Source organism: Panthera leo, chromosome C2 (assembly GCF_018350215.1).
Source record: "Panthera leo isolate Ple1 chromosome C2, P.leo_Ple1_pat1.1, whole genome shotgun sequence".
Classification (NCBI taxonomy): Eukaryota; Metazoa; Chordata; class Mammalia; order Carnivora; family Felidae; genus Panthera; species Panthera leo.
This window is the reverse complement of record NC_056687.1, coordinates 104,732,549-104,749,374: the sequence shown is the minus strand read 5'-3', so window position 1 is coordinate 104,749,374 and position 16,826 is coordinate 104,732,549. Positions and strand designations below refer to the sequence as shown.

Genomic DNA, 16,826 nt, shown 5'->3' with positions numbered 1-16,826 from the left:
ACTCAATAATATTTCTTGAGCACCTACTATGTACGAAGCACTATTCTATGTGCTGAGAATACAACAGTGAAAAAAATGGACAATGTCCCTGCCATCATGGACCGTACATCCTAATTCAGAACAACAAACAATAAACAAACAACTAAACATATCATACATTGTCAAGGAGTGGTAACTACTAGGAAAGCAAAATAAAAAGCAGAGGGCTGGAGAGTCACAGAGTCGGTGGAGGGAATAACGCATTTGACACAAAGTGGTGAGGAAGCAACTGTGAGGACGAGGCATGCGATGGGACCTACCAACCAAGCATTAACAGTGGCACAGAAAGAAGGAACAGGAAGTGCAAAAAATCTGATGTGGAAACATGCCCGGCATGTTTCAAGGCCAGAAAGGCAGTGTCTCTGGAGAGTTGTGAGAAATGCATGTGGATAGATAGCCAGATCAGACCAGAGAGCACTGGGAGCAAGTATGTCCAGGAGGGGCTTCACAGCCATTCCTAGAGGTGTTTGGATTCATTGGGATATTGGCCAAGGGGATCTGATATTCTAGTGTGAGAATATTAAAAGAGAAAGGAGAAAGATAGAACCAATCTACTTTTGTGTTTTACCCCTTCTCGGTCTTCTATTCATTAGACACGGTTTAATGGATGTCTATATTTCTCTCCACCCTTTCCCCTTACACCTGGGGTCTGGCAAGGGATGGATCACAGGTAATACTAACTTCCCTTAGGTTCATTTTAGAAGTCTTACTATACCTCCTAACTGTAAACAGATGTGAAAACTCCTTTTGTCAGCTTCCTAACTGAACTGAGAAATTCTGTTCCCTCTGTCATCTTAATAAAAACTCAGGCAGCAACATGGGCTCATTACAGCTGATTTATACTAATTTTCCCCAAGCCATCTAACACAGAATCTTTAACATGGAAGGTGGTCTACAAATATTTGCTGGGTAAACAAAAGACAAATTTTCTCTAAAAGTACCTTTGCTTTGTAGGTTGTTCTATTATTTTGATTAGCAACAGTTTCGGGGGATACATTCTGCCCTGATCTCTAATTCTGAAGCTCTTTGACGACAGTTCCCTGAGTCTTGCCTTTGGGTGTCTTCTCATCTACTGGGGATGCCCAGGGAATTTAACAAAGGAGAGCACTGACAGACAGTATTTAGGATACAGGTTTGAGTAAACCCAGGGCTTTACTCTGCCCTAAGATGTCTGCCTGAGATGATGATTTCTTCTACAGTGATATTTTAGAAATCACACAGAAAACAAATAAGACGAAGTAAGAACAAAAGAAATCTTTTAAAACATTAACTTCAGGAGGGGTGGCTGGTTGACTCAGGCGGTTAAGTATCTGACTCTTGATCTTGGCTCAGGTCATGATCTCTCGGTTTGTGAGATCGAGCCCCACATTGGGCTCTTCACTGACAGCACGGAGGCTGCTTGGGATTCCCTCTCTCCCTCTCTCTGCCCCTCCTCCACTTGTGTGAGTGCTCTCTCTCTCAAAGTAAATAAATAAACATTAGAAAATTAACTTCAGGAGGAAAGGTGATTTGCTGACAATGGAAATTGCGATGTTAATTAATTTACTTTAGTTTAAACGAAGTTAATAGTAACATTTTCTTCTGGTTATAAAAGAAATTCGTACTCATTGCAGAAAAATGTTTCAATATTGAAAAGCAATAAGGTAGAAAATAAAAATTACTCAATAAGCCATTCTCCAGTGATAGTCACTGTTGAAATTTTGTTGGGTTTCCTTCCATTTTAAACATAATTATGATATTATACATGCATAGTCTTATATCTTTTTCACCTGACAACAAATTCTGAATCTTTTCCCAGCATGTTTTTAATATTATTAGTAACAGATACATAATGTTCCAACTATGTCTTTGTCATAATTTATATTATGTGCCTATTATGGACAACTGTTTTCAACCTATATTATCAACTCCTATAAGTACTGTTGCAGTGAACACTCTCATACATGATCGTTGTCCAAATCTCTTATCAATGTCCTGAACTACAGCCTCAGAAATGTAACTGTTTGGTCAAAATATATGATATTTATAAAGTCTTTTGTTAAGTACTCCAAAAGTACTTTCCAAAAAGGTCGTATTAATTGACACTCCCTTCCTACTACCCTCAGCCATCCCTATCACCCCATTATATTCTAAAAGACTAGCAAATATATCCTGGGTTCAAACCCCAGCCCCACTATGTTAGGAAAGTTATTTAACTTCACAAAAGCCCACTTTCCTCGTCTGTACAGGGGTGATAGTAATGGTATCAAGCTCATAGGATAGTTATAAAAATTAAATGAAATGAGGGCCACCTGGTTGGCTCAGTCAGTCAAGCATCTGAATTTGGATCAGGTCATGATCTCACAGTTCACGAGTTCAAGCCCTGCATCGGGCTCTCTGCTGTCAGCATGGAGCCTGCTTCAGATCCTCTGTCCCCTTCTCTCTGCGCCCCTCCCCCCTCTCAAAAATAAATAAACATTAAAAAATAAAATTTAAAAATAAATAAATAAAGATTAAATGAAATGATAACATAAAATTGCCTACCAGTAACCAGGAACCAGTAAACTCACCCTTCCCAAATCACTCCTATAGCCAGAGTAATATTTGAGTACAAAATCCCCTAACACAGTTGGAAAAAGTACCAAGCTTCCCTGTTTAATAAAACTGTTTTAATAGCTGGAGCCACACGATTATTGCATCCACACCAAAGCCTCAATATTCTGAAAACAGCAGTGCCTACTTAGTTGCCACCTGGGAGCAAAGAGGATCTTTCCGAAAGGTGTTTTCTGCCCCTTATGCATTATTTTCACAATGGTGTTTTTTTCTTATTATTTCAAGGGAAACATATTTATGTAAAGGGCAATGGCTTCAATTTGAAAAATATTTTTTTTTCCAGAAAGAGAGAAGACCAACATGAATAGCTGCATAATTCATATACAGGGCTCACAAATATCAATCTACTACATTTTGGGCATGGCCTTTCAAAAAGAAATCAATGTTTTTAAAAAAATGTCCCTGAGCAACTTAACTAAGATTTGAATTCCAATTAATCTGAAGAGTCTGCTGGAACTTTGTGTAGAATTCAGTGAGTTTGTTGTTTGGCGGTCCCCTGAACTTTTGGTTGAGATGATCCCAAGAAAAATGAAATCACTTGTGGAAAGCTGTTTATCAGATGGAGGCCCTAATACGTTGCATGAAATAGGTTCAACTTTAAATACAAAATAGATCATTTTCAATTGTTTTATGAGAATACATTCGCTTATTTTTTTTTTAAGTTTATTTTTATTTCTTTTGAGAGAGGTAGAGAGCAAGCAGGGAGGGGCAGAGAGAGAGGGAGACTGAATCCCAAGCAGGCTCCACGCTGTCAGCACAGAGCCAGATGCGGGGCTTGAAGTCACAAACCGTGAGGTGATAACCTGAGCCAAAATCAAGAGCTGGATGCTTAAGCAACTGAGCCACGCAGGCGCGCCCTTGCTTAATTTTTTATATAGATATTTATTGGATGTGAGAACATTAGTATTCAGCTCTAGAGAGAAACAACTCAAAACTGTTCTGTATTCGTTGTTTAAGAGGGTATTTATCACTACCGGTGAGATAAATACACAGAATGTGTTCTAGATTCTTTGCAGTTCCTTGACATTGGGTAACTTTGTGTCATTATTTAGGAGAGAAACACTGGGACATTTCATGCTGTAAAAACAACAGAGGAAATGAAATTGTAGGATATCAGAAATGGTCTGGGCTACTGTTTTCACCTGCGGTTTCTTTGGAAATCTAAATAAAAAACTTTGGTCTACTGCCAAAAGGTGGCATTTGGGAACAGAAAACTGATTCAATCCTTCCCTTTCCGAAGTACAAATATGCCCAGTGTTTTCCTGTCCCAGTTTCCTTCTCCTTACTCTGAGATCAGTGTTATCAGACCCTATAAATTTCTTATGTGGTAGGTCACCAAATAAACAGAGGTGTATGGTAACAAACAGTTGGGCTTAGATGTCTTCCTGTCTAACTGTTTTGGCCAGAAAAGATGGGTAATTTCTCCTGTGAGATGTATTAGGGAAAAATTCTAATTTAGAGTTATCCAGAACCTGATCCCACCCAGATTACTTCCAGCTCTCCACCACTACAAAGAATGACTTGCCGGACATCCTCATACATGTTCCTTTATGGACCTGCATAAAAATCTTTTTGGGATATACACCCAAGGTAGAACACTGAGCCATCAGGTGTGCATAGATTTAATCTGACCAAGCCAGATGACACATATAGCTATGTACTGTAATGCAGTATTCTTGTATTACATAACATATTCTGGAATCCTACATTTCCCCCTACCATTTGTCAGTATCCAATGTTCTAATTTTTACCAATCTAATAGGTACGAAGTGATATCTCATTCTTTTTTTAATTTGTATTTTTCTGATCATAATATATCTGAGTATCTCATTATGCTGGTTAGCCTTAGGAGTTTCTTCTCTGTAAATCATCTGTTCATAAGCTTTGCCAATTTCCACTGGGTTTGCTGTCTTTTTCTTGTTAACTTGAAGGAATTCCTGATATACTCTCTTATTGGACATTGCAAAATATCTTCTCCCAATAAGTCAACTGTTAACCATCCATGGTTAACAGGAATTCATACTACAGAAATTCTTAATTTTTATGTAATCAAATTCATCAGTATTTTGCCTTATGGCTTGGGGCTTTGATGTTTTTAAGAAGGCCTTGCCGTTCTTGAGCGACAACGATAACCTCTTACGTTTTCATCTAGTACTATAATAATTTTATTTTTCATGTTTAGTCTTTAATCCCCTTTACGTGGATTTACCTGTGTATGCTGTTTTAGGTTGGAGTGCAGTTTTATATTTACCATATAGTGAACATTTTCTACTAAACAATGTATGCTTTACTCACTGACCTGGGTGCCATCTAAATCTTACCCTAAATACTAATACATACAAATATTTGTGTCTCTAATTTATCTATTTTGTTTCAATGGTCTATTTGGTTGTTCTTTTGACAAACACGTATTTTATTACTAACGTTTTGACAATGTCTTTACATCTGGGGCTACTCCCATTCTTTATTACTCCTTTAAAAATTTAGCTTTGTAAAAAGCTTCATGGGTTTTTATTCTTATATATACATTTTAGAATAGGCTTATTATTAAGTTCATCAGAAAATTATTTGTAATTTGCATTGGGATTGCATTGAATATGTGAATTAGACAAGACTCTTCATATATTACAATCTTCCACCCAAGGGTATGGAATGTGTTTCCATTTAAATTAAATAACTCTATGTTCTTGATTAGACTTCTAATTTTTTTCCTAAAGACTATTCTATACTTACACTAACTCATGTAATAATCAAAACAGCCCTGTAATCTTTTATTATCATCATTTTCCAAATGAGGAAACTGAGCCCAAAGAAATAAGTGATTGCTCAAGAACTCACAGCAAGTAAGTAACAGAGTCTACATTCAAAGAGTTTATAGTTCATACTCTTAACCACTGTACTGCCTCTCAGTTTACAGGCAGTTACTTTAGTTTGGCTGCTACTGTGAAAGATAACTTCTTTGTATTATTATTTATTTATTATCTGGTATATTGTTTTTATTATATGTTCTAATTTATTGTTGCAGATGTAGAGAAATGTAGTTGGTTTTTTAAAATTTCAATCCCAGTATAGTTAACATACAGTGTTATATTCATTTCAGGTGTACAATATAGGGATTCAACAATTCCATACATCACCCAGTGCTCTTTTGTTTTTAATTTTAATTCCAGAAATGTAGTTGATTTTTAAAAGTTTATATTTGCATCCAGTGAAGTTGCTGACTTCTCTAATTAGTTATAATGGTATATTGTTTCTGTTGCTTTTTTAAAATATCAACTGTCAATAATGACAATTTTGTCTTTTCCTTTCCAATTTTCAAGTCCCTCATTTCTTTTTCTTGCCTTATAACATTGGCCAAAGACTTCCAGTAAATGGTAGACTTTCTGTAGTAATGATCATGGGCAAAGACAGTGTCTTAAAAAAAAGCAATGTTATCCAGAAGAAAGTTTTCATTTTATCTTGGCGATAGTATATGCAGCACATCAGAGAACTGTTTCACAAAAGTATAGGTTAGAAATTGTGCCTAGAATAGGTCAAGAACCTATTCTAAGCAGACAGGCCCTGTGCTTATCTGTGCCACAGAAATCACTTTTCCATAGGAGACAGCCCTTCCAGGGGAGACATAGCTCAGTTGTAACAAACTTGACTTCATGCTGACTCTAAGTGAATTTAATTCCATCCTAAAGCCCTATAGCACACAACACAGCTCTGCACCTGTCACTTGCTTCATACAATCTGCTAGATGCAATTGTTTTTGACAACACATTGGTCTCCATCCCCATGGGGGAATTCACAGACAGCAACATTGGAAGGAGTCTTAGAGATCAACTATTGCTCTCATTTTACACACATCTAAAAGTCCCTATAGTGGGTGCCTCATCACCTTTGAACAGATAGATGATCCACTTTGGGGGGACTGATGCTAACAACTGAGAGAGTTTGAATCAGACCAGGGGCTAACACAGCTTTCTCCTAATTGGCTTCAACACTCCATCTTCAGTAGAGGTTGTCAGATGTTTACGGCAACATCTCAAGACTTGCAGTGACCTCATCCATCCTGACTTCAATGGGGATCCGGAGGAGAGAAAGAGGAAGCACCTACTCTTCTTTCTTGTATCCCCAAAGGCTTTTCCCTATGCAAGATTGGTGCATCTGCACAAAAGTGGGCACTGGTAGCTCTGTTATGTAGTCCTGGGGCTTGAGTACAGTCAGACACATCAGAAGCTCTGAGTAGGTAACCAAACACAACCCCTCCCTTTTATACATACCCAGGGTGACTAATACTTGTGGTAGAAATGAGTGAACTGAAAAGCCCCACAGGAACCTCAAACCCAGTACATCCAAAATGGAACTTCTCACTGTCTCCTCCAAACGCACTCCCTTCTCACCGTAACCCCTGCCCAGGACCTAGAACAACCTCCATTCCACCATCCTCAGCACCTTCCTGTCCATCACACCTGAGGAGTCACTCAGCACCCTGAGAATATCTCCTGACCACCCTCTCCTTCCCATTATGATTGAGGACTTGGCCACACCCTCCCAGCTACTCTAGGAGATTACCCCTGACTCCTGGGATCCACCCTTCATACTACTGCCGGAGGGAATCTTCAAATCATGCCTTCACATGTAACCATGTCTCCTGCCTAAAGGCTTTCAAGGCTCCCCACCACTCTCGGAGCAGATGCTCCTTAGCATGGCATCTACTACCCTCATAGCACAGGCTCTTTGCCCTCTCCAACCTCACACTCTGACAGCAGGATCCCCAGATCTCCATCTCTGTACCCTCCCTGACTGTGCTTCTGATCACTGTTCCCCCTACATAGAACCTGCATCCCCTTCCACTGGGAACAGTCTAATGTCTCTAGGAGCATGTTGGAGGCCCCTGATCTGGGAACCTTTGCTCCCTCCTCACACTCCTTGTCCTGCTGAGGTGCCCTCCCTCTGGGCTTCTTCCAAGACCCTGTGCATCCGCCCCACTAAACTGTAACGGTTCTTTCCTGGACACTGTAAGAGACTAGATTCTCTATGACAGTAGTTATTGCATAGCCAGTCTTGTTTCATCCCTTTCCATATTTACAATAGTACCCCTGGGGTGCCTGGATGGCTCAGTCCTTAAGTGTCCAACTTCAGCTCAGGTCATGATCTTGCAGTGCATGAGTTCCAGCCCTGGTCGGGCTCTGTGCTGACCGTTCCCCGCCTGGAGCCTGAGTTGGATTCTGTGTCGCCCTTTCTCTCTCTGTGCCCTCTGCCACTCGCAGTCTGTCTCTCGCCCTGTCTCAAAAAGAAACATTAAAAAAAAATTTAAGATAGTACCCATGAATAAAATACACTGAGTCAGATTTTAGTATAGGACCTGTTCAGCTGTGGGTGTCCCACGCCTAGCACAACGTCAACCTGACACGCTGTGGACCATCTGAATGAATAAATGTTGAGTGATGAATGATGAATGAATGATTTGCTCAAGCCCTTTCAGGACTAGGTGGGATGTCACGATCAGGGAACATCCTGGGTATAGATGGAAACTGAGTGGCACCAACAGGCGCTCGGTCGGGAGGGGGCGCTGCAGGGCGGCGGGACGAGAGGGGGAGGGTTGGGGGCGGGGGCGTCCGAGACCCGCAAGTGATCGGGCTTGCCCGGGGACCCTGCGCCACGACTCTGCATGAATTTCGCTTTCGCTTTGGGCCAGCCGGAGGCGGCGGGGCCGTCCCCTGAACGCCTGCGGCCGGGCACCCGTGGAGTTAATCCGAAAGCGCCGCAAACCCCGCGGGCCGAACTCCGCGTGTCACCGAGAAGCTGATGTAGAGAGAGACAGAGAGAGAAAGCAAGCAAGAGACCAGAGTCCCGGGAAAGTCCTGCCGCGCCTCGGGACAATTATAAAAATGTGATCCCCTGGGTCGGCTTCCCACCATCGCCCTCACCTGCTGCGTCCACCGTCCGGATCCAGCTCCAGCCCAGTGTCCGCCCAGTGCCCGCTCAGCATGTGCCCGCCGCGTGGTGAGTAACCAGCCCGACTGGAGACTCATCGCTGGGGTGGGGAGGGCGGCAGCCAGGGAAGAGGAGGCAGAAACTTGGGACCCGCTGTGGGGGAGACTGGCAGGCTGTCAGCAGCCTCGTGCAAAGGTGAAAAAAAAGCGTGACTGCGTGCTTACCATGCACTAAATAGGATATTGTCTCCTTATCTGCCCACTTCACAGATTTGAAACTGAGGCTCCATGCGCTGCGTTTCTCCCTCAGGGTCCCTCAGCTACAGTTAGAAAAGGGCAGATCCCAGCCAGCTTCAAAGTGAGGCTTTGTCACCCCACTGTTTCCAAACACTAGGCTAGGAGTCTGGGCCAGTCACTTCACTGCCTGGCCTCAGTTTCCCTACTAGTGAAATAGAGGCCTTTTCTGTGTGAGCTATGAGTCCAACACCTTTGTCCGAGCTCAACAGGGGGCCTTCACAGGGAGTTGGCTTCTAGCCCCAGAATAGAGCACTACTTTCCAAGAACTTGATTCCTCTCTCAGGTGATGAAGGAAGATTGGAGACGGGGGAGGGAGGTGGATGCTGGTAAGATGTGGATAGGTGGAGATGGGTGGTAGGTAGAGGCAGGCCAAACCAAGCTGACCAGCTCAGCCTGCTCCTCGCTTGGTTTCCAGGCCTCCTCCTTGTAACCATCCTGGTCCTATTAAACCACCTGGACCACCTCAGTTTGGCCAGGAGCCTCCCCACACCCACACCAAGCCCAGGAATGTTCCAGTGCCTCAACCACTCCCAAACCCTGCTGCGAGCCATCAGCAACACGCTTCAGAAGGTGAGTTTTCCAGTGTTCTTGTTCCCACTTTGCAGCCTCTCTAGGGACGGGGGCTTCTCTGAACCTCTGGTCACCCGAAAGAACTGCAAAGAAATTGTGGACTTTAATCAGGAGCTGTCAAGAAGGGGAGAGGGAACTTTATAAAGGGCCCAACTATTAGCTAAAGAGTCTCAATGAAATTGTGTCTCCAGAGAAAGCAAGAGTGGTAATAAATTATAATGGCATTCATTTTGGCTGTGTCTACGCAGAGGAAAGTGGATATTTACAGTGTTCCCTTTAGCCTGCCAACAGAGATGGAATTGTGTCAAGCCCACACTGTTTCTCTGACACACTTATCAATCCAGGAAACCATTATTAGGTGCAGCCTCTATGCTCTAGGGGCTACAAAGATGAATTAGGCTTGCCCCTCACACTGCTCGCCAGCTTCCAGTGTAGTGACCCAGTTTGTTGTCTGAGCAACATTTCAGGGGGCCTGTGACAGTGCACGTCCAGCCTTCAATTTTCTGGCTTTTTAAAAAAAAATTTTTTTTAATGTTTATTTATTCTTGAGTGAGAGGGAGACAGAGTGTGAGTGAGGGAGGAGCAGAGAGAGAGAGGAAGACACAGAATCTGAAGCAGGCTTCAGGCTCGGAACTGTCAGCCCAGAGCCCAGAGCAGGGCTTGAACTCAGGAACGGAGAGATCATGACCTGATCCAATGTCGGACACTTAACCGACTGAGCCACCCAGGCGCCCCTGCCTTCATTTTCGAGGGAGAAACTTACCTAATATTATTGACAGCTTCATTCATTTCTTAGGTTTCATATTTTAATGCAAAAAAAATTATTTTCCTTTCAAAAGTGCTTCAATACCTACAACTTTTGCTGAAGCAACCCAAGACTGATGTTTTAAAAGCGGTCCTTTTGCCTTCCTGTTCTCTAGTAAATCTTGCCTGAATTTCTTGTTGTTTTATGAATATCTTAAAACGAGGTCAATGCCACAAGGCCTTAAAGAATTCTTTTCCTCTTCTAATCTTTCACAATGTGCTGCCAGTTGCTCCTCACAGTTCAGTCGATCTTAATTAAAAAGGCAACTCAGCAGATGAAAACGGCAGAGAAAAGTGCTTTAATTCCTGAAGAAAGTTTCACTGTGGATAAAATTTAGAAGCTGCAATTTCAGTAGATGCTTTACGTGAAAAAGCTAACTCTTCTACTCCCCAGGACAGCGCCAAAGGTCAAAAGATTGCAGAACTCAATCTGATATTTTTTAATATCATTCCTTTGTCCAATTTGGTAGAACACACGAGCTGGCTACCGCAGAGGAAAGAGGTGGCAAGTGCATGCGATTCACAGCCCATGGATTTGTAGAGTTTGGCCTGTAGCTTTTGTATTTGGTTTTGATTTTGAGTTTGATGCCATTGAAAAAGTGGACCTTCCACATAAGAATCCAAATTTCCAGCTTCTCTTGAAAATCTCTGAAGAACTACAACAGAGGGCCTGTATTTCCAAATCTAATGCTTTACAGCCTGCTCGGGAGAGTGGCTGCCCACGTCCGTGTGAATACCTCCAGGAACAGTGTATAGTTGCCTGTTGCTGCTATAACAGATTACCACAGACTAAGTGGTAACACACATTAATTATCTTACGGCTCTGGAGTTCAGAAATCTGAAATGGGCTAAAATCCAGGTGTGAGCAGAGCTGTGTGTGTCCCTTTCCGGAGACTCCAGGAGAGAGTCCATTCCATTCTCTTGCCTTTTCCAGCTTCTAAAGGCAGCCCACATTCCTTGGTGTATGGCTTCCTTCTATCTTCAAAACCAGTAATGGCCAGTTGAGTTGTCCTCGTGCTCCATTACTCTGACGTTGACTCTCCTGCTTCCTTCCATTTATAACAACGCAGCAATTCCATTGGACTCACCCAGATAATCCAAGATAACCTCCCTATTTAAGGTCAGCTGATTAGCAACCTTCATTTCATCACCAACCTTAATTCCCCTTGACCGTGTAACATATTCTCAGGTTCCAGGGGTTGGGAAATGGATAGGGACCTGGGGGGATGGGGCAACATGTTCTGTATCTCAAGCCTTGATGATGGTTCATGCAGTTCCCTCTGCCTGAAATTCTCTCTCCTTTGCCTGTCAGTCTTCTGATCCACTTAATGCAGATGTCCCATCACTGGTGAAGCCTTCATACCCTTCTCAGCACTTCTCACCTGCTGACATGACTCCTAATCATTGGGCGCTTTGCTGTCTCTGCAGCTGAACTTGGGATCCTAAGGGGGCATAACATAACACAGTCCTCTTCTTTGTCATGTTCCTTAGTACAGTAAGTACCCCCTTATCCAAGGGGGATATGTTCCAAGACCCCCCAGTGGATGTCTGAAACTGCAGACCATACCGAACCCTATACTATGTTTTTTCCTCTACACACATAACTATGATAAGAGATTAACAATAATAGCTAATAATAGAACAATTACAATGTATTATAATAAGTTACGTGAATGTGTCTCTCTCTGAATCTCTTACTGTACTGTACTCACCCTTCTTATAAGGTGAGATGATAAAATGCCCATGTGATGAGATGAAGCGAAGTGAATGACAGGCACCGTGACACAGTGTTAGGCTACTATTAACCTTTTGACCGTGTATCGGAAGATCGTCTACTTCCGGACCATGGTTGCTGGCAGGCAGGTAACGGAAACCAAGGAAGCAAAGGCACTGATAAGAGGGAGGACTCTACTTGCACACGTGAGGCTTGATGAATGGAAAAAAGATGTCAATCTTCAATCAGATTTACTGACTTCTTAGATAAGTTTCATAGTTACATTCAACAGTGCTTTCCAACATGCTTGTAGGGTGACATCTGTGCGTTTGTGTGTGTGTATGTACCGCAAATTAAATCTCCACTTGTCTTTAGGGTTACATGTTCGTTATATCCCTCAAGTTGTGACCTCACCAGTTCCGCCTTTACAAGTTATACTTGAAAAGGATGTTCATAAAACACAGGTCCTTTGGCAAAAGGAAAAAACCAAAAACTGTTTTCACCAGAAGCAAGTGTCACAGCGTGGTGTGGATGCTGATTAGCACAGCCTGTTGAAATGATTTATAGTGTTTACATAATGGAAAAACACATCATCCAGAGAAACATGTCCTAAGCGAAGGGAGAGAGGAGGGAGGGAGGGAGAATGTAAATAACTGGTTTCCTTTTGTCTTAAGAAGATCCCAAATTTCCTGCAGGTCAAAGAGATGGATGGCAAGGACAGCCAGCTCTCACCTTGCTGGTACCGTGGGGTGCCAGCCTCATAGGAATCCAGGTGCCTTATTAATATTATAAACCGGGTTACTCTTTGTTTTTTACAGGCCAGACAAACTCTAGAATTTTACTCCTGCACTTCCGAAGAGATTGATCATGAAGATATCACAAAAGATAAAACCAGCACAGTGGAGGCCTGCTTACCACTGGAATTAACCATGGTATTGTTGATTTTCTTCTCAAAGTATGTAATACAGTGAAGAGCTGTGCATCAAACCTCATCTTCTTCTAAAAATGTGCATGTTTCAGGTCTCCATCATCGTGAGACTTTAACAGGTCCCACTTCAGAAGTTGGACTTGAAAAATATATATATAAAACAAATACGTTTTCTACAACAATGTGAATATATTTAACACTATTGAACTGTACACTTAAGAATAGTTAAGGTGGCAAATTTTATGTTCTATGTTTTTTACCACAATAAAAAGATATGTTTGAGAAGAAAAGTAAGGAAAATGTATATTGAGAATTAATATCTTTGATATTTTTTTTTTCTCTAGAATGAGAGTTGCCTGGCTTCCAGAGAGATCTCTCTGATAACTGTAAGTCAGAAAATCAAAGGTTTTAGCTCATATGATGAATTCATATCATTGATGTCTCATTATCTTTTCTTCTAGAATGGGAGTTGCCTGGCCTCCAGAAAGACCTCTTTTATGACGGTAAGATACAAAACTCTTTCCTTCCTCAAACGCAATGGTGGCGGGGAGGGAGACATTTTTAGCTCATCTCAATGGTTCCTTCCCGTTTTGTCATATCACTTAGACCCTGTGCCTTAGCAGTATCTATGAGGACTTGAAGATGTACCAGGTGGAGTTCAAGGCCATGAATGCAAAGCTGTTAATGGATCCTAAAAGGCAGATCTTTCTGGATCAAAACATGCTGACAGCTATTGATGAGCTGTTACAGGTAAGACCTTCATACTACCAGTAAGAGCACCTTCTTCATGCTGAGACAGCTAGTCACGGTCCCTGATGAAGTGTAAAATCTCCCCTTCTTGGATTGGGAGTGGCCTGAAATTGCCCTTCCATATACCATGCAGAGCCTCTTGACAAAGGCCAGTGGTGAGCAGGTCACCGTAAGAAAAGCAAACTCCCACTTGTTGATGATATGGTATATACCAGGCTCTTTGCAGATGTTTTCATATATTTTCTTATGTTGTCTCCACAACCACCACAGGGGGTATGTACAAAGGAGGAAACCAAAGCTTAGAGTTAGCCACTTGTCCACATGGCTTATAAGTGGCAGAGCCAGGATTTAAACCCCTATCAAAGGGATTCCACTACACTTATCCTGTCACTCAAAAGGCTCCAATGATGAGGGCACCTGGGTGACTTAGTCAATTGAGCGTTCCAACTTCAGCTCAGGTCATGATCTCATGGTTCTTGGGTTTGAGCCCCATATTGGGCTCTGTGTTGACAGCTCAGAGCCTGGAGCCTGCTTTGAATTCTGTGTCTCCCTCTCTCTCTGCCCCTTTCCTGCTCACACTCTGTCTCTCCCTCTCTCTCAAGAAATAAACATTAAAAAAAAATTATTTTAAAAAGCTCCATGATGTGCATTGAGAGGCCAACATGCGTAACTGCATATAATTGTCAGAGAAAACAACTGAGGCTGATGCCTGGGTGTGACCCATTTTGAACTAAAATGTGCATTAAATAAAAAGAATGACCTATCCCCTAATATCCACAATGTTACTCAGAGACAAGAGCTTGCTTTGTAATTTTCTGAATCATCATAGCATGTGATGCTAATACAAAACATAGAAATATTCACCTAAGCAAAAGCCGTGTGACTATCTTGGTGACCAGGGCATGGGATAAAAAGAAGTATGATGTCAGAAATCATTGTCTGAAAAAGAATTTATTCTCCTTTCTTTCCTTCTTTGTGCCAAATTACTGTTGGAAAGGCAGTGAACTTCATGCAGGTATCAAAGAACGTTACCACCTAGAGAGTTGTAGATGATATTTCATTTTCAGGTCTCGGAGTCAGGTGATTTGGGCACTGGAATCCATTCTCCCGGGAATCAGCCAGCCATGCACAAACCATTCACAACTTGGGGGCTCAGTATTTTTCCTTGCAAAATGGGATGACTTTACCCACCCCGCCTTTCTCTTAGGCTTTTTGCAGGGAATAAGTGAAAGCATTGATCATTGTGCCAATATAAGATCTTGCATTGTGTTAGCAAATTAACAGGCTAAAACTGAGAGATCCATTGCCAGGTTTATTTATCTGTCGCAAATGAGTGCACCAAACAAGTCTGTTACTCATGGAGTTCCGATCAATAGCAATCCGTCACCTCTCTGTTCTAAAAAGGACTTAGCTTCTTAGTAGAACATATAAAAATTAATTAGATATTGCAGCAGATGTCATCTTAACAGAATTGTTCCCTTCTAAAATGTAACTCCCACTGATGATTTTCTAAATAGCTTTAAGGGTCTTTTCAGAGCTCACTGAAGATCCATGTGCTTGGATAATGAGTATTTCTTCTCTCAGGTTCTGCCTGGCCATCTGGATGGGAGTAGATTTGGGTCGGGTTTAGGAGATGTAATGAGTGAGTGGGTTGCAGGCTCTGAGACATGTATTGGCTTCACCCATTTTTACGGATGAACGTTTTAATTTTGGGATACTGTATATGTCATCCTTAATATTTATTCTCCTAGGCCCTGAATGTCAACAGTGTGACTGTGCCACAGAACTCCTCCCTGGAAGAACCGGATTTTTATAAAACTAAAATCAAGCTCTGCATACTTCTTCATGCTTTCAGAATTCGTGCAGTGACCATCAATAGAATGATGAACTATCTGAATTCTTCCTAAAAAGCTGAAGTCTCTCCCAACCTTAAAGCCACTTTTACAGAAATGTGAACCAAAAAAAAAAAAACCAAAAATATATATATATATATATATATATATATATATATATATATATATATATATTTCACAGGATGTGGGTTAAGAACCAGGGAGTGGGTGGCTTGACCTGGTCCTCCTTAAGCTAGTACAATAATTCTCATACTTGTTTACATTAGTTGCCACCCAAAATTTGAAAGATATGACTGTTATGTCCACGTGATGCCTTTCCTTTGACCAAGTCTATTTCACATTTACTAGGGAGGGATAAGTTGTTTTTAAGTTTTCATGAGCAAATTGCTAAAGAGGGAAAATGTCCTTCCTTGAACATGTTTTTCTTTTCCCTTTAATAGAAAAGCAAGAATTTATAAGCTATTTCTGTACCTAAGTGTTTGTAGACACAAACACCCAAGCATAATTTATTTTAAAATACTTATTTATATAATTTTGTGTTCATGAAAGCATGTGAGCTAACTTATATTTATTTATGTTATATTTATTAAAATATTTATTATCCAATGGATTTGAGAAATACCTTATGTTCTAAAAATAAAATGATTGAATAAAGTAATTCTCATATTTTTCTAATGTAATTGGAATATTTTAAGTGTTAAAATACATGTTGTGGGAAAACTGAAAACTCCAATGAAATGTGAACAACATTCCCTTAGAAAGAATGCCACAATATTCTTACCCATGTCCTAGTTTCTCTAATCTCTTATTTTATTTTATTTTTCCTAAGTTTATTTATTTATTTCGAGAGAGAGAGAGAGAGAGAGGGACAGAGAATCCCAAGCAGGCTCTGCACTAACAGCGGGTCTCGATCCCATGAACTGTGAGATCATGACCTGAGCCAAAACCAAGAGTCAGCCACTTAACTGACTAAGCCACCCAGGCCACCTCTTCCCCCAATTTCTTAAAGGGAGACTCATTAGACTAGATATGCTCTAATACTAAGGCCATCGAATGAGTTATGGTTTTTGAGAGTATATTTTGTTCAGCATCTACATCTGAAAGTAAAATACATAAAAATGTTTCTTCCCTGTTAACCATAACATGCTGTGCATTAGACAAATACATAATAATATCCTCCAACTGGGAAAAACATCATTAAGAGTCCTTCTAGTTAAATTATTCTAATTTTTGTGACACTTTGGGCCCTCAGGGGAAGCTGTTTCTAAATTACAATGAGAAAAATTCTCCATTTGCTTTAAATTATATAGAACTTCTGCCTGAACCACATGGATAATTGCCTCTCTTTGGCTTAA

The 16,826-nt window shown here is 41.3% G+C and overlaps 1 protein-coding gene across 1 annotated transcript; it reads left to right on the top strand.

Annotated features, from left to right (window-relative positions):
- The first annotated feature begins 8,297 nt into the window (after nucleotides 1–8,297).
- On the top strand, nucleotides 8,298–15,580 carry IL12A (interleukin 12A). The gene is made up of 7 exons (XM_042955677.1): nucleotides 8,298–8,625; nucleotides 9,268–9,422; nucleotides 12,759–12,872; nucleotides 13,213–13,254; nucleotides 13,330–13,371; nucleotides 13,475–13,618; nucleotides 15,370–15,580. The coding sequence occupies exons 1-7, from the start codon at nucleotides 8,610–8,612 to the stop codon at nucleotides 15,523–15,525; spliced, it is 669 nt and encodes a 222-aa protein (XP_042811611.1). The 5' UTR covers nucleotides 8,298–8,609; the 3' UTR covers nucleotides 15,526–15,580.
- Nucleotides 15,581–16,826: the final 1,246 nt, after the last annotated feature.